Below are 18550 nucleotides of genomic sequence, written 5' to 3'. Positions count from 1 at the left end.
CACACACACACAGGATCCATGCAGACAAGATAATTAATCGTTTCAAAGCTATATTTTTGTGTGCAGCAGCAGGGAGATCGGTCGTACCAGCGCTGCGCGCTCGGCGTTCGCTTTTTGTTTTTCTCAGATCGCCAAGGCAAAAAGGAAAACAGCTCGAGACCAAAATCTATTTTTGAACGTGTCTGCATTTAAACGACGGACAGAAAGACAATGTGAAAGGGGAGGAGGACGTAGGACATAAAGACAAGAGAGGTTTTCATGAAAAAAAAAAAAAGAAATGTGGAACAATAGTATGTGTAGTGAACAGGAGGGAGGGAAGGAATTTCAAAAATCTGACAGCCTAGATGTTAGATTGGGACAAACACGGCAAAGAATGAACGGGGACGAGCAGTCAAACAGTAAAACAAAGGCACAGAGACAGCAATAAAGGGGAAAAAGAAAAGAATAATGCAGGCAAGACAGAAAAGACACAAATTATAATAGACTGCATGAGAGAAGAAAAAAAAGTTTGAGCGTAGTCCTGTAGTCTTGGGGCTTGGCCCTGCAGAGGCCCGCTGGCCCACCGCGGCAAAAACACTTGAACAAAAGGATCATTTATTGGACGAGGAAAGAGGGGGAGGCCGAATGGAGGGATGAAAGGAGGGGGAACACTGTACAGAGGCATTTGAGAGCTGTGTGAGTGAAACACTGGCCCCATCTCAACATTCACAGCCAATGTGTAACATTCTCCCCCACGCTGCCCTGCTGACGTTCTCAGCAGCCAGAGCCCATATGGTCCCACCGTGGTAGCCTGCTAGCATTTCTATTTAAAACACACCCCGAAACACCCGGCGCTTGCACCGACATGGCCTCAGATTCCCAATAAAACCAACAAAGCGACGTATGGATGCAGGCTGATGGTTCGTTTCCATCTGAGGAATCCATGCGAAACCAACTGTCGAGCGCAGCCGCGCCGAAGTCACCGCAAGATCCATGGTGAATTTTTGCTAATGCTTTAAATTCTTCATTAAATCCAACTGTGGAGCCGAGCTATGAAACGTTCACCACAAAAACCCAAGAGGTTTAAGTCTAAGACAACCTACAGTACAAATCATGTGGAAGCTCGCAGGGCTACATAAACAACAAGGCTTGGCAGGGTACGTTCATCACAAGAGCCCCACTGTGGAAGGTTAAGCAAGACTACCGAGTGTTTTACTGATGCATATAAATCCACATCTCCATTTAAATGCTGCTCTATCTGCCTAAACTGCAGGCGTCGATTCCTTAACGGGCCAATTTAGTGCAGACAGTGGTTCAAAGGGAATGTTATTCTATGAGGAAACGTCTCACAGAGAGTTAGTTAAGGCATTGTTTAGTGGTGGTGATGTCCCGTGGCTAAAAAATTGCCCCACGCGATAGAAAAAAAATGTGAATGAAATGAAAATTCATCATCCAGCCTTATTGACCTGAAAAAATGCTGCAGGGACCCAACATTAAAAGCATGCCAACACGGGAACAAATGCTGATCATAAAACATCTTCCAAATCTGTAACAGACTAGAGTTTTCAGCATCGATTAAGTAATGTACAAATCACTGCAAACTTTTTACAGCACTGTCTACAAACCTGGCAACCCCACTTGAGTGCTTGCACACTTTGCCTCATAAGTTATGCGGTTCTGGAAACTAATTTAAAGAATAATGTAGGATAAAACCTGAACTGTGAAGATTTTTGTCTCGTCACAGTGGAGAATTTGGAGTTGACAGGTCAATGGGAAACGAGGTCAAAGTTCAACTTCATTGAACTTGAGAGAACAACGCTTCAATAACAAGTCTGAATGGCTTCCTTTGCTAAGAGTAGCACTGCAGTGAGATGTCTGTGACAGCCCTCCTCTTCAAAAAAAAAAAAAAAAACAATGGCTCAACCGTAGCAGAATGATTCAAACGGTTATTCTACGAGGAAAAACGTCTCTTTATTCTGGACCCACACACAGAGAGGGAAAGCTGAAATAGAGAGTCCTTACACAACATTCAAGAAGCTTCAAGGGAATCAATAGTCATTTCCAGAATATCGATATTCATTGATATTCCAATAGGCTGTCTGGCCTTTAACACCTTACCTAATCACATCAGGTAAAAACAGTGCATACGCCAAGCCACAGACAAGGACATCAATCGCTGAATTGTCTGAGCAGTGGATCTGCATCTTATACTGTGGATCATGCACACGGTCAAACAAATCAGAAGGGTGTCTATTTTAATCCGGCGCCAGGTGAAGTTTGATTACAAGCACAGATAGAAAGGGGGACCGCGCTGCATTGGATTATCTTGAAAGCATATTCTTTTTCATCTGAACCATGTGACAGAACGCATGTACTGTGGGATGAGATGGTGAGACGGAGAAAAGGGCGACAGAGAGATCAAAGTCTGCTTGTTTGAAGAGAAAACAAAATCAGTGATGCTGAATATAACTGAAAGGGAAAAGAAAACTCATACCTGTTCCCTCCTTGTTTCCATTTTGATGCGTCCGCAACTCCTCTGATTTGTAGAAGTCAATGCTGGCATACGTGTTGAGGCTTGAGCTGTTGCTACTGCCGACTGCTGCGCCTACTCCCCCGACGCCCGGACCTGCATTTAGTACAGAAAAGAGGCGAGATGGGCCCTGGCTTCCTGACGGCCCATCCAGGCCCAGATGAGGACTCTCTTTGCTGGCCAAGTCCAAGTCTATGTAGTTAAGGCCTTGCTCTGTGGACAAAGTCTGAGTGTTCGTGGGAAGCGACTGCTGCCCGGGGAGGGGGAATTGAGTAGGGGAATCAGTCACAGCACCATTCCCCCAGAGCATGTTTTCGAAGCCCAGACGGCGGGCCACGGCTTGGGTGTGCTCTGGAAAGAGGGAGGCAGTTGAAGAGGAAGTAGAGGTAGAGGTGGGGAGGGAAGGCGAAGCGAGAAACGTTTCCGAGCAGTGCCGTCTGCGTCCTTGGGGATCAGCCCGAATAACTTTAGCACCCTGGTCTGGATTGGGTCCTGATTTCGTTAGAGGGAAGTCTAAGCCCCTTGACAGCACTTGATCAGTCCTGGTGGGAGACGGGACTTTGGGGGAGACACTGGATGATGACCGAGGGACGGTGTTGCTATTCAAGCTGAACGCCATCTCTGTGTAATCTCCACAGGATGTGGGGGACTCGGACACAGATGGAACACTTTCTCTGCTTTTCCTTAGTGGGGCCTCGGCTACTTCAGCCCCCTCTTCACGAGGGCCAGTAGTAGCGTGATTACAGGCTTTAGGCGCATGAGCAAGAGTTGGAGGCGTGGGGGGTGTGTTAAAAGAGGGGAAAACGAGCGGGGTAAGGGAGAGGGGCGAAGGGGATGGGGAAGGACCTAGGTCCATGTTGACATACTCCGAGGCGGTTGGAGGAGTGATGGGGGCAGAGGGGCTACGGGAGAGAGGTAAAAAGTTCCCCACACAAGAAGTTGGCCTGTGCTGAGAAGGCTGGTTGCTTGAGCCGTGGGGCAATGATAAGCCATGCCTAAGACCCCTGCCACGCCCCCCTCCAAGCCCATTCTGGCAGTACCTCTCCCCTTTGAATTCAATGCTTACGTACTCCCCAGGGCTCTTAGGTTCTGGGGGCAAGGGGTTTTCACGGACCCTTGGGAGGGTGTTAGCTTTGGATACGTCGACAAACAGGCTCACTGGTCTGCTTCTAGTATGGCTACCCTGCTTGGACAAACCACCAGAGCCTCGCCTCTGCTGGAGTTTAGTCCCATCTTTGGGCTGAGTTCCCCCAGTCATGTTGCTCAACACTTGACTAGTCCGGTCCTCAGTCTCCCCAAGGCTCTCACTGCTGGCCGAGCTAGAGGAGTACGAGGACGACGAGAGCGAAAGGTGACGTCCAGCCGCTGCATTGCCAGCTTGTGGTTGCTCCTGACGCCCCCCAATGGTTCTACCTCCACCCATTCCCCTACTACAACTTCCATTGGGCCTTCTGCCTCGTCCAGGACCGTCGTCAAAATGTCCAGCAGAAGGGTTATGTTTGTACGACCGGGGGAGGGAATAGTAAGAATACACCATCTTGGGGGCTTGTTGTTGTGAACTTGTCTCTAAATGGCAGGCAGGCTCTGGAGGTGGAGGACTACCATTTACAGAACGTGCGCTAATTGGAGACATGTTCATGTAGTCACTGCCCGCCCTGCTGTCTGCACTGCCACTGCCGACCCAAGCCCCTCCGGAGAGACCTCCACGCTGGTCAGGGGAGCAGCTGCTATTGGGGGACATTATCATATAGCCGTCAGAAGTTGGTGGTCGGATTTGCTGAGGAGGAGACACGCTATTGTTGGGGGTCATGGCCATGTAGTCATCAGCAGGTTTTGAATCTGAGTCAGGGACAGAGACGGCCAAGGATTGGGGTATGGACAGCGGAGGCTGAGTGACTCCTGGCAGCATGGACATGTACCCATTGTCCACACCTAAATCAACACCACCACCTGCTCCTCCACCCGCTTCAATTTTGAACTCTCCTGCCACATCCAGGTACCCTCCTCCTCCTCCTCCTGTTGACCCAGTACCCATTGAAGACTCTCGCTGTGTGGAGGAGCAGGAGGACGTAAAGGACTCTCGGCTGGTGCTCCTTGACATGATTGCATAATCGGCTGAGTCTTCGTCCGCTGGCTCCTCAGCTCTGCGCTGACGAGGAGCCAGCCTTTCCAGGGCCATGGGAGGTAAGGAGGCCCGCTTGCTCAGCAGCCTACGTTCAGCTTCACATTCACGGCTGGAGGAGCGGCGCAGGACTCTCTTGTTTTGGGGCTGTGCACTACAGGCTGGCGTTCCTGGTGCGGGCAATGAGTTAGATGTCAACCCACATTGATTACTGTTTCCTCCGCCACCACGTTGGCCCATGAGAATGTAGTTGGCTCCATCCTCACCAAGAGACTGGCTGCCAACACTACTAACGGAGCTTCCAGGTAGACTTGGGGAGGGTAGGAGCGTGTGATCCCCAGGACTAGAACCATACTCGTCCGAGGAGCCATAGTCGCTCGGTGAACCTGAGACAGAGGCGTGATGAGAGGGGACGCGACTGTAAGCACCAGACCCTGGACCAGCACCAGCAGGAGATGTTACACCTCCAAACTCGGAGCCATGCCCTGAGCTAGAGGAGAGACTTGGGGCTGGTGAGGGTGCTGGTGTAGAAATAGAGCGCATCAACCCGAGGGGAGTTTTAGCTACTGTGGTAGGGGCTGAACGGGCCGACTTTGATCTGAGGATTGGTGTGGTGGAGCAGGAGCCAATGGTGGATGGGCTGGAGTTCACACCATGGAGGGGCGTGTTCCCCGTTATCCCATCTTCGCCTTTCCCTCCATCACTGGCAGTGCGTGACCTCGGGAAACTGTGCCGAGGTGTGGGAGAAGCACTGGCACTGTTGACTGCCGTTCCATTATTAGCCCCCCCAGGAGGCTCCGTTCGAGGCCGGCGGATGAAGCCGACCTGACTGGGTGGAGGGTTCGGGTGGTGGCGGCGCGAGGGAACACTGATAGGGTTAGAAGCGGTAGCACCTCCTCCGGGGCCAGAGCTCGACTGAGACTTGCTGCGCTGGCGGAACTCCTCACTCAGTGCTTTCATTGCCTCGAGCAAAGTTTCATGCATGTTTTGCGCCACCACTGAATCATCCACCTAGGAAATAACACAAAAGTCAGTTATCTCAAATCTGAATTTTCCATTCCAGTTGTTTATTTTTAAACATTGAATCATAGAAATTTTCATAGAAACCAAGTTTTGACTGTCTTTTTTATACATATGAAATCCTTCTGGAATTAATTTAACCGCATATGCGAAACATCACATACTTTGATGTTTCTTTCATTCTACAGATTATAGGTACTTCACATTTATGTGAGATTGGGGTTTTAAATAACAGGGACTGTAGATTACAGACTCACCTGCATCCAGAACTCGCCCGGGCCTGTCACAGCGGAGCGTCCCACCTCAACGAAAAAGAAGTTTTCCGAATGGCCGCAGCGTCTCACATTCATCAGCTGCAGCACCACAGCGGCGGCATCAGAGTTGAGTTTCACAAAGTTTACTGTCTTGTCAGTCAGGCAAAGGCGGTAGATGCCAACCAAGTTCTTGGCCTGACCCAGGCCTTTGGGCCACACTTTAACCTGCCACACCTCTTTGAATGCAGGTCCAGGATTTGGCACTCCGTAGTCCCCCGCGGCTCCATTTTCCGTGGGATTCTTACCTTCAGGGATAAGACAGAAACAGAAGGGGATTAGAATGTTGCTGGTGTGAAAAGGATGAGGTTGTGACTCGTACAGTAGTATTTATAAAGAACATTCCCAAATACAACTGCTGCTACACAGCACTGACATGACCTTCATGCAGGAAATACCAGGTCAAACCACCACTATTTACCCTTTAGTGGAGGGCAAGGTACCGTTATTATGCAAGCTGTGCTGATACGGAGCTTTTCACTGATTTTTAAACTAGATCTGTGTTCAAACAGAGCATGCACCCCCCTTGCGAGACGGGCTCAGTGTACCTGCAGGCTCCATAACTGGAGTCTCATTTGTCAAGCGTGCACAAACACCCCGACACACACAAACGCACCACCAGTGTGGAAAAATTAAACTATTGGCAAGTAAAGTGCTGCACAAAACTGATGGTCATGAAAGAAAAACAAACAATTGTGGAAAGGTGAATCTTCTCCAAAGAAAACTGATGGCAGAAACCTGAGGGCATTAAATCACAATAAAAAAATAAATAATAATAAAATAAAAAAAAGAGCTGAAGAGCCATTTCCTGGAGCTGCTCCACTGACCAAAATACTAGGTCTTGTAAACTAATAAACTGTAGTCTTTTAGCAGCCTTACAAGCAGTCCATTCATCCTTTGTGTTAAGTGTTGTATTCATACAGTAGGGATTTGAGAAGCGATGAAACACAGGAGAGAAAGGCCTAGGTGATATCTGATCCAGGCCTAGTAGGTGCCAAACAAAGGTAGGGAAGTCATTTTAACCACTTAATATTTATCCACCGGTACTACGTCTAAAGTCGCTGCATTGTTCAAAGATTTGGAGGAAGAAATGTTCTTATTGTCCTGGGAAAGTACCTTATATTGCTATCTTGATGTGAATCTCAGTCAGCAGCTAGTGACACTGCCTGCGAATTTATCACCTCTAAGCTCATTTACTTCCAACCACAAAGGGCCTCACATCTGTTGACTAAAACAGATTATGGGAACACATTGTGTGACTCATGTTCAGGGTGGTTCTTATTCTTCTTTGAGGAACCACGTTAAAAAGTTTGTATACCACATCACTCACAGTTTCTGTCATAACGCCAGGTTGGATATGCCAGGACACGATAACTATGTACAACACAGAATCAAAGTACATGTCTAACCTGAAGAAACAAACAGAAATATTCTCACTCGGCCCCATTATGGGAGAGGGTATTCTTTGTGCATTATGATGAACTCCAGCACCTGCCTCATCGGCCCTCCACACCTGGAACCTTGACAAACTGATGAGACCAGCAGTTTTATGACACGTGAGTGAAACATGAAACATCATAGTTTAAAACTTTAACCGATGACTTTGGCCCAATCAGGCTAACCATAACAGAGCCAGCCCACAGCATTACAAATATATCCATGTATCTCTGCGTGTGTTTGGTCTCCCTTCACTGTGCCTCTGCTGCAATTCTAACAATGACAACCATATGCAGACGAAAAGCCGCAGCTCGCACCGTGGACGCCATATCAACTGAGTTACCATTATGACAAATATTTCCCCAGATCTCCGCATTTTTTTCCCCCACTCGTGATTGCAAAAGAGGGAGAAGACTCTGCATCTTGTTCTAGTTTCCTTCCCTGAAAATTTCAGGACAGCTCGCTCGAAACTTGAAAAGGACCCAGAATAGATGTTTTGTGAAAAGCTAGCTGCGGCTTAGAGGCTGTGTGGAGGCACTCCCCCTACATTAGATGACTCACTCAAGGCCATGCATGCTTGTTTCATGTACTGCTATTTTTCTTTCTGTGTGCAAGGGCCTCTGTGCAAGAATCCCTGTTTGTTTCCTCGATTTAGATTTACAACAGGAAGAAATGGTTTCGGGACTTTTCAGTGGGGACCAGGAGAATGAGGGACTGCGGGAGATTGCAGAGATATCGGAGGGCAATTACAGAGGGGGGAAAAGAGGCCTTCAGATGCATCTAATTAGGGGGTTACTTTATTTTTAAATATTTTTTTTAGCTCACTGCTTCTTGAGATTGACTCAGATTGCAGTACAGCTTGTTCCGCAAAGAGTATCTTTTCCTTTTCAAGAGGCCATTTACTGTGTCTTGACGAGGGCATAAATGCGCTGTTTGTTTTGAGTACAGTGCAGCCTTAAAGATCGGCTTTGCCCTCAACAGCACTTACACGCCCCCCTCCCCTCCCCCCTTGATCTCAGGGCAAGTCCGGCTATGCATACTTATCGAAAACTCTCCAAAGCATTGCGAACCTTTCAGGAGGTTTCGCTAGAATCACACAGAGATGAAGACAGATTAGGCCCGATCAGGCATCACAGACCTTTGCTTGCGGTTACATAAAGCCGAGCTTGATTCTACACTGAGCGGCATGAATTATAGATATCACCTAGATTCCCCCTGGGGTATCTTTATGGCAGTGTGGTACTCACCGGAGATGGCTTTTAAGAAAGCAGTGCATTTTTTATGTTTTCATTTTGCATAAAGAGGTTATCAGCCGGTCAACTTCCGTGCGGCGCACTCCCCTATCCAACATAATGAACCCTCAGCAAAACACGGAACGGCCCTCAGCCGGATATCAATCTAAGGAGCTGAAGCCGGAAGCGCATGAAAGCGAAACGCACCTGGAGGTAATGAAGCATCAGCGCAAACCTCGCTGGTTGAGCAAGGGCGGTGTGTGCAGCAAAAACACTCGGGCCAACCTTCACGCAACCTTGAGGAGGCGTCTACGTCGGGCCGAAGGGGTTCACGCAAGGTGTCTTGGCGTCACACTCCCCCTTTTTTTTTTCTCGAGCAACCTGTAAAACTACTTACACTGGCTTATTCAAGGAGCAGTTGTTTACTCCATGTTAGCCACGACCACACATGAGACTTGTCGTCTTATGTGCGGCCGGAGAGTGGCAACCAACATGGGCAACACTGGCGTCTATTCATGGCGATTTATTTTCGAAACTTGCGCTGCCTCCCTCGAAATCACAGACTGTACGTACACAGGCCATAATCTAACCCTGTGTAACTGCTGTCAACTGAGTTAATGGCGCTGAAGGTGGGGGCTTTAAAGGAGATGAGCGTGGGGTATAGGCGGTGTATAGGTGTCGGATTTACTCCTGCTGGGTATTGACAGCTCTTCTCTGAGCATGATCCTTATCATTGTTATCACACTAGGACGTGGGGCTTAGAAACTGTGCCGCTGCGCAGGCTTCTAGCTGATATGAGACGGAGTTTTTAAAATCCAAATGGCTAATTTTTAAGCTGCACAGCAACGCAAAAGTCTAGAGTCTCCACTGTGTGTGCTCTGCCACCTTTAAGTCACAATCAAGTAATGCGTCGCTCCTATGAAAAAGTGTTTGGATTCGCAGCATAGGAAAGTTAAATGATTCAAATTTATAGCAAGACTTCTTCTTAGTTAGCTAATGCAGCCTGTAAATCAGGGAAAACTACTCCTGGCAGTGAACCGAACGGCTCTCGCCGGGTTCCTTTTCAAGTTTCTGACCTCATTGCCCCAACACGCTGTGCTGCGCCATAACGCCGCAAACCGCTGCACAGTAACTCGCGCGAGCTGAACCCTGTTCTGTGCCCCTTATATCAGCTACCGTGTCCCCAAACCACCCCGCCCCGCGAGCAGCTCACACAGATAGGAGCCAGCTGTGGAGGACTTTTCATCCGAACTCGAGCGACAAGTGAGCCACCCAGCAGAGCAAACAGTCGGCCTAATCTCTGGCCGCCATGTGCGCCCACTTTCCTCTTTTCAACTCCTCCACTTCCCGGGCTCGTCGTCCCCCTCAAACATCTGTAAATCCCCCCCCCCCCCCGATCTGGGCCCACACTCAGGGACACAATGCTTCCCAAACAACAGCGGCCGCCCGAGGGTAAATTTTCACATGTGGTTTGCGTTAGGCAGACATACGCACACACGTAAGCGCGTGAAATTATTGGTGACGCATTGAGAGGGCTGCTGTCCTCTGAGAAGAACAAAAGCTGCGTGAAAGTCAGCTGAAGCTAAGGAAAAAAAAAAGAAAAACGCAGCACCAAACTGGCAGCCATCTTGGACGTTAGCAGTGGCTCTGGCTGAGAATTAGAAAATATTCAGCCTCAGTAATAGGATTTGGAGACAGTTCAGTGTGAAAAACACACTACCTCTCTTTTACAATCGTGGTTTTCAGGCTCCTACACTTCCAATATTCCGTTTTAACAAAATAATATGTTCTTGGGAAAGTGAACTTTTGTCAGTCAATGGCAGCAGCACTATGAAATACATTGTAAGAGCAGAGAAATGAGGTCACAGTACTGCAGTGAGAGGGGAAGTCGATGTTAATCTGACCACTGTGCAGTGTTACCTTGACATTATTGAAGAGACAAATGAGTCCGTCTGTAAAGTAATAACCACCTCACCTTGTTACTGCAATGTGTAGTTTTAACCCTTTGTGTTCTGGAAACGTGCTTTTGTTTGTGACCTGCAGCTCGTGACACACCCATGTTGACCCTAGTTAGGAGGTGTGTCCCGCGCTGTTGCCACTTGTCGGACCACTGACGACAACTTGTCAGCAGACGCGGAGCCGCGCATCAACAGAGCCAGAGATAATTTTGATTGGCTGCTCAGATCGCAGAGAAGCAACACCAAAGTTTTTACATCATCTGATCTGAACGTTCAAATACCCATACGTCACAACAACGTGATCATCGAGTGACTGGACCGTACAGCAACTAATCAGCATCCGGAGAGGCCAACTGTGTGAGACGGTTTGTATCCCTTCCAGGCTTCCCAGCCAGAAAAAGCTAAAAGTAGCTCTTCTGGTTTCCCTTTTTGAATTACGTAGCTTCTGAGGTGTGTTCAAGTGCAGCTTTTTGGCCGAGACACAGACGGCCTCGCAGTTGGTGTCACAGTCCTCCATCGTTCTGGACCTGTGGAGTTTACCTGGTATAACACACGTTGATAAAATAAACTATAAAAGGTTTATGATGCAATGTTGCTACGACGTCTTTTACGAGTACGGCAAATGACGAAACCTTTGAGATGTTGAAGTGGAGACAGACGCTGGACGGAGGGCATATGGGAGTGTGCTAATGTTGTTTCTAAATGTAATACTTGTAAATGTAAACGCAGGAATAAGATGGACTCTATCAAGTTCGTATTAGGTGTAGTAGAGAGGTTTCCAGCTTCATACATACTGTATGGACCTGTGTACACATCCAGGCGTTTTGTCTGATTCGTGGGTTGAAAGTAACTTGAAGGTGGTTTTTAAAAGAAAACTGGATCTGGGTTAGGGTGTCTTCTGTTAAATATAACCCTACACTCAGGTTAAAGTGATTCACAGCCAAATGATACTGCATGTATTAAACTTTGCTACACGGTATCAGTAAAATGAATTTAAAATACAAGAAAACCTCAAAATGGTAAGAAGTGAGAACATCTGACATATCGACCCGGAGGAAAAAGTGGTATATTTTATCGAGAACAGTGCTTATATGTGGAGATAAACTATTAATACTACAGACAGGTAGATAGATAAAAAGGCAGAATTCCTCTCGGTCTACACACTGGTGTAAAAGCACAGCTTACTCTACGTCTCCCAGAGGACCTGCACGGGAAGTAATGAGGAAGACTTTTCACTAATTTCAATCGGTGCATCTAATGCATTCACCGTGAAGGCTGATAAATACCAACTCGTGAACTCCCCGACCCCCCCACCCCCACCCCACCCCAGCTGACAGCGGTAATGGGCCAGTATCAACCAGCCGCGATCAATACGGCGCCGCTATTAAAGGTTACTATGCATCCAAAGCCCCGCTGGCTCTGTCGTGCTCAACATATTGGCACTCGTTGACTAAAAGGGCCGCGGCCTCGCCGTCGATCAAACCGGAGCGCTTAATTGACTCGCTGCTCCAGCGTCGAGCCGAGCCCGACCCGCAGTAGTAGCAGTAGTAGTAGTAGTAGCAGGGCGCTCGAGGCCTTTCCCCCCCTGACTACACGATGTTTTACTGTAACGCAAAGAGCTGCACCATCACAGCAAGCCGGGGCTGGCCGTGCCCAAGACCGGCTTGTTGTAAATGCAATTACAGGGTGTTAATGTGCTGAAGCTATTTATGCAGAGGAAATACCCCATGGCAGCTCTTCAGCCGGAGCTCCACTCCAGCAGACGAAACAGTGAAACAGTGCGCGGCAGTCCGCCTCCGACTTTGTCAGCACACAGGCACTACTGTGCCACCAGTGGCTGACCCTTGAGACAATAATTGCTGCCTAATTAGGGAGATGAGCAGCGCTTAAGCGCGGCTTAAGATTTAATCGCCCGGCTCAGCCTGCCAAAGGCGAGCTCCAGATCTCACGGGCAGGAGCAGCCAAGTGACACAAAAAAAAAAACAAACAAAAAAAAACAAAAAAAAAAAACACAACTTCTCGTCAAACTTGCGGTGAGATTCGGAAACACTCTCCCCACTCGACGCGCCGTGACCCCGGGCGCATTTGTTTGAAGCTGTCAGAAGCGACGTGGCGATATTTCTCACATCAAACGGCGGATTACAGCGAAGGAAGCGCTGGTCTGACTAACCACAGCGTCGCGTTTGGAAACAGATGTCGCAGCTCAGCGTTCAAAACGAGGACCTCTTTGAAGGCGGAAAACTGAATTCCACATTGATTTACAGCACGGCAGCGATGTTATCAGACCTCGGAGGATCGCAAGCAAAACCGTCGAGGCGAACAGAAGCAGCTCTCAGTTGGAGGGCCGGCAGATTATCTGTAATTTGGTTGCTAAAATGGCAGAAAGTACTACTAAGGGTCATCTTTGTATAACGTCCAAAACGTTGAACCGACACCCATGTTCAAGATGTTTATCTGATCATTATAGGTGATAGAGGAAAAAAAAACAGCAAATCCTCCCATTTCAGAAGTTGGAACCAGTAAAAAACTTCCGTGCGCCACTAGTCGCTGCTGCATTTTGTTACGCCGTGAAGTGACGGCTGCCACATGAGACATATGATGAAGGAGCGAATTTTTGAACAGGAGATGCCGTAACCAGATCTCGTTTCTTTATTTTCTACTTGCCAAATAGCCAAAGCAATTAAGCGTTTATCAAAATGTCTGCAGATTAATTCCCCTCTCGCGCCGTAAATCAGGGGCCGCGCTGTCGGGCTCTATCTCCTTTTTGGCTTTGTTTGCTTTGGCACGTTTGCGAGCGTGTGGGTGTGTTTGCAGATAGTGCCTCTCTATCGTCGAGTGCCACCGACTCCAAAGTTTGCCCCGTAATCTTTTACTGGGGTCAACAGCGACTCTCGAGGTGTCGCCAGGAGCGGAGCGGGTTTTTCCCCCCCTGCTGCCGCCTCCCTTCTCTCCCTTGCGTGCCGCGGCCCGCGCCGTTGAGGTTGGACCTTTACACACTCGACTGACTCCTAATAGTTGTGCAAATAGCTGCCCTCGAGCCCGATACTGTACTCGCAGGCCTAAAAGGGTCTTAGAGGATTCAGCTGAATAAATAACTGGGATCCTGCCCTGCGCGGCAGCTGGCTCAGGTTTAATTACCGCCGGCTCCAGAGGGGCTGATTCTGGACGGCTTCTGGTTCTGTTTTGGGCGACTCTGCCAAGTCAGCAGCCCCACACGACCGCATGGACGCTGTTTATTGTGATTCCACTGCAAGCGTGCCCGCGGCCTTTACGAACACGCGTTCAGAGAAACAGAGGCTTGAACCGTTAAAACCTCCCGCTGAGGTTTTTGCTTCTGGGAGATTCACCCCCTGGAGCAACAGACGGGCTTTAAAGAGGCGACACGAGCAGCCGCACAGGTATCAGATTTGAGGGAGTGTTCCTTTGGAAACTATGCTAGGAGAGACTGTGCAGCATCTCCTGGCGCCGCGCCACTCAGCTTCTAAACCCGTGTGTGAATTCTTCCCTTTCCTCGCCGGGGACGAGCTGAGGACGGATCTTTCGCTGTTGCAGAGTGACAGCAAATGAGGCAGGAGGAGGAGGAGGAGGAGGAGGAGGAGGAGGAGGAGGCGGAGGAGCGGAGAGCGGTTCAATCAAGATACTTGAAACAGTGTATGAGCTGCACATACCAGAGCAGGGTTATTACAGGAAGGAATCCCAACGGCGTAGTGTGCAACATGTGTGCGAGTGTGTTCAAGCTATTTTCACACATGCAGGTTTAGGCAGCAATTGGGCGTGAACCTGCAGCTCAGCCGCCGCCGCCGCCGCCTCCTCCTCCTCCTCCTCCTCCTCCTCCCTCTGCATCACGTACTGCATGTATGCATGTGTGGCCTTTGCGTTTTATGTGAAGCTGCAGCACATACCACAAGAGAAAGGCTGCCAGCGCGCGAGTTTACACAGCAGCCGGCCGCAGCCCTTTGTCACTGTCGGCGAGGGGGTGATTTACACGAGAAACCCGACGCTCCGGGCGACAAAGGAAGGGGACGGGGAGCCGCGGGCCCAGCACACCGGGGGCCGTCTCCACGGCCGGCGGCGGCAGCGGTGGCAGTTCGAGACCGTCTGGTTTCCTCGGAGAGCGCTCACCTGTTGAGCTGCAGCCTGTGAACGCAGGAGTCTCTACACATCTGACCTTTACACACACAACCACTTATTAACAGGGGTTGAATTATTTGCACTTTAAAGCGCCTCCGGTTGAACGTGAGGGAAGGTCTGCGTGGAAAAGAACGTGTCTACTCCCTCTCCCACCTCAGGTAACTGAGAGCAGTGGGTTTACGCGGACGCGGACGCACACGCTCAGTTTTGTCGCGCGAGGTCACCAAATGCAAATCCCTCGGCGCACCCTTCACGGGCAACTTTCTGGAGGTTGCAAACCAACCAAAACTGCCATAATATTTGGCCTCGATCTCTCTCTCTCTCTCTCTTTCCTCGGGTTAATTCCCTCCCTGTCACTAACCAGCTGCTTTATGTAACCGGGCGGCAGGTCAGGCGCAAGAAGCACCTTGAACTCCTATCAGTTTGCCAGGATTGCGTCATGTGTCCCTTGTGGCCTGTCTGGTCTCTGGCGGTGGCCGGTGGGAGGAGGGCCGAACAGGTGATTCAAAGCTGCTGTGCTCACCACTATTGCGCAGACAGCTGTGTTTACACAGCGGGCTGATAGACGGACACCGTTTGGGGAGAAGGGGTCTACATGGGTGATAATTTCTTTTTTTTTTTTTGGTTTGGTTTTCGTGGGGAGGACATTTGAAGCACTCTCTCATCACTCCTCCATCAGGAGATAAATATTAGAGCTTAATGAATGAGTCACGGCTGAGAGGTGTCAATGTGTTTATGTGCTTGAACCTGGTGCAGCTTTCTTTTTAGGGAGGGGGGTTGGGGGGGTTTCTGGGATCGATGCCTGGTGTAATATTGCAGTGTCAGCAGAAAAGCGGGCAGGGGGTAAACAAGAGGGCAGGGTGTGTTTGAGCAGTTTGGGACGGGGAGGCAGAGCTCGCACACAGCCGAGGCCCACGCAGAAGAGAAGGCCCGAGGAGTCTGGGAACAAACACAAAAAGCCTGACACCGGTGTGATAAGGAGGAGCGGGGAGGATAAGAGTCGGCGTGAAGCCCCGTGTTTACGCAGAGGGGCCCCGTTTGTAAACAGCCCCGGTCCGCTTTAAAAGTGGGAGAAAAAACGACAGACAAGCATCCGAAGCATTTTGAAAAGGGGAGAGAGAGGAGGGAGGGGGGGGCAGAACGATGGCACCCACGCCACAGACCCAAACTATGTAAACTCGACTTGGCAAGCTGCGGCGGGGTTTTAAATAATCGCGTCTTCCAGAGCTCTGTACCCGAAACATGTCCTGATCTGCAGTGCGCTTCTCGCTGCTGCTGCAAGCTGCGCTTCTGCAGCCACTGCCACGTTTTCTGCTCTCGTGCACAGCCTCAAACACACGAGTGTGTGTGTGTGTGTGTGTGTGTGTGTGTGTGTTCGTGCACGCTCTCTCTCGCGCGCGCGCGCGTCCCCCCCTCCACCGGAGCATGCACGCGTAATGTATGTGTGTCTCCGTCTTACTTTTGCACTGCAGCTCCACCATGGCCTGGTACCACTCGTCCTGGTCCGCGTCGTTCTCCGCGGCGACGGCGAAACTCTCGGCGCGGGTGTAGAGCACGATCATGTGCTTGTTCTTGGAGTCGGCCCGCTTGTTGATGTTGAAGCACGTCTCCAGCGCCACCACTTTCTTCGGGACGGGGGCCTTGCCGCGGAATTTCTTCTCGCTCTCATAGTACTCCAGGCGGGCCGGACCGCGCTCTGAGGCGGCGCGGAGCACGAAGTAGCGCCGGTGCATGGACTTCTGCTTGCGGAGGTAGCCGCTCTTCCGCACGTCCTCGTAGCAGGGCTGCTCGGCCGCTTGGCTCTCCATGATGCTCTCCTGCTTCGATTAAACCCCCCCCTCCTCCCACCCACTCCACCGGCGAAAATAAATAAAAACTTCTCCTCGCGCTTCTGTCCCCCCCGTGGTATCTCTGCGAGTTTTAGCGAGGTGGCTCAAACATCTCCCCTCCCTCTCTCCCACCACATCAACGCAGGCATGTGAGATGTGAGAGGGGAGGCAGAGGTCGGTCGGGTTTGTTGCTGCCGAGAGTCCCGGAGGTCAAACCCTGAGCCCGGGGTCCGTTTGCGGCTGCAGTTATCGTCGCTTCCCGTGGTTTCTTTTTTCCTCTTTTCTTTTTTCCTTTTTCCTTTAAGGAGAGGAGGGGGACTCGCTTTTCCTTTTCTTGCGGCCGGTGCAGAGCCAAGTTTTCCAGGCGCACAGAGACGAGCACATGCGGCGGAGCTCCCCCCCACTCTCCCACTACAACTACTACTACTATTACTGCTGCTGCTTTCAGGAGCTGTCGGGGCGGTTATAATCCCGTTTAGTGGACATCGCAGAGGACGCAGTCCATCCTCCTGCACGCTGGCTGTCCGTCTCGTCCGTCTCGTCCGTCTGTCCCCCCACCCCTGCCCTGCTCGGCTCTGCTCTGCTCTCGTGTCCGTGGAGCAGGACTCCGTCACTCAGCGCTCTACTAGTACTCTGGAACACGCTGCGTTCAAGGACCGGCCCCAAACTCCGACAGCGCGCCTCCCACCTCGTTGACAGTTGTGTGTGCCGTTGCGTCTGAACCACCCTTAACCCCCGTTTAGTGATAAACGGTGGCTCCAAATCTCATTAACATAAAAGCAGCGACGTCGAGAAAAGCAAAGAATGATAAAACAACACAGGTCACTGAAATGCTGACTAGAAACTGAATCAAAACTTGAAATATTAGTAAAATGATTGAAAGTAGATTAGATTAGAAAATTAGAGTTTGACCTGCACACAGTATTGGAAATAACTGCACCATGCAGTAATGCGTGAATTTGTATACACACACAGACTGAAGAACAATATAATATTTAAGCTTAAAGCGTTGAATGTGCATGTATAATTAAAGATTATTGGAAAATGATAAAACTAATGCATCATTTGTGTTCAATTACTACCTTTGGGTGACTTATTGATGGTGTTTTCTTTTTAAAATACATTAAAACTCAAGCCATGAATCCACCCTTAAATTGTGTAATTTGAATATTTTATGTGTTCAAACGACTTTCTGTTAACTCTCTGCTCAAGATAGAACCACTTTTATTCATTTTTTTTTGTTTGTTTGTTTGTTTATGCGTCACTCAATTTCACTTCAGATCCAGTGGCTTTGTTTTTAGGACTATATATCACGTCAGCTCAAAGGTACAAACAACACCAGGTCAAAGGATCAAATAATAATGCAGTACCTGTTCGACGTGTTCACACTTTGCTTAAGTGGGGTAAACTTTTAAAAAAAAAAAGAAACAGTTTGCGATGATTTCAATTGTAGACAAATGAAATTCAAAGTTGTCACTAGTTTAACTTTAGTAATAATGCAAAAACTTCACTTTATATAGTCACTAATTCTGGTGGACCTAAACATTAACGTGAGATTAAATAAAACTGGATATTAAACTGGTTTAGTTCACTAAATAACAACACGTGACATCCAATATGTAATTATATATCGTTATTACATTTCTTATCAGCCCTCATGTCAACATGTAAATAAAACAGTATTCTTCTGTTTTGTTCCACTAATATTTGCATTACTTATTTGTTACGTTTTGCCATTTAACACTCCTCTTTTCCGTTTAACTACGCCGCTTTCAATAAACAAACAAGCCCCGCATGTCCGACAGCCCCTGAAAGCAGCAGCCCCTCCAGCCTGTGTGTATGGGTTTAGATTTCAGTCTTGGCGCTTCTCTGAGTCCATCCTGTTCTATTTATTGTTAAACAAAAATCCCCCCGTGCTTTTTTTTTTTTTTTTAAATGTATTTATTTATTTTATTGGAAATGCAGACACATTATCGCTGCAGATTAATTTCTATTACTAAC

The 18550-nt window shown here is 49.0% G+C and overlaps 1 protein-coding gene across 1 annotated transcript in view; it reads right to left on the bottom strand.

The window, feature by feature from the left end:
- The window catches only part of si:ch73-335l21.1 (insulin receptor substrate 1-B), a 46084-nt gene extending 28175 nt beyond the window's left edge, over positions 1-17909 (bottom strand). The window contains exons 1-3 of the mRNA XM_047594606.1: positions 16180-17909; positions 5909-6210; positions 2474-5642 (exon numbers count right to left, since the gene is read on the bottom strand). Coding sequence (XP_047450562.1) covers positions 2474-5642; positions 5909-6210; positions 16180-16528 — 3820 coding nt within the window. The 5' untranslated portion in view covers positions 16529-17909. The remainder of the gene's footprint in view (positions 1-2473; positions 5643-5908; positions 6211-16179) is intronic.
- Positions 17910-18550: the final 641 nt, after the last annotated feature.

This window comes from Mugil cephalus, chromosome 1 (assembly GCF_022458985.1).
Source record: "Mugil cephalus isolate CIBA_MC_2020 chromosome 1, CIBA_Mcephalus_1.1, whole genome shotgun sequence".
Classification (NCBI taxonomy): domain Eukaryota; kingdom Metazoa; phylum Chordata; class Actinopteri; order Mugiliformes; family Mugilidae; genus Mugil; species Mugil cephalus.
The sequence above is the reverse complement of the archived record's forward strand: the minus strand, read 5'-3'. Positions and strand labels throughout refer to the sequence as shown.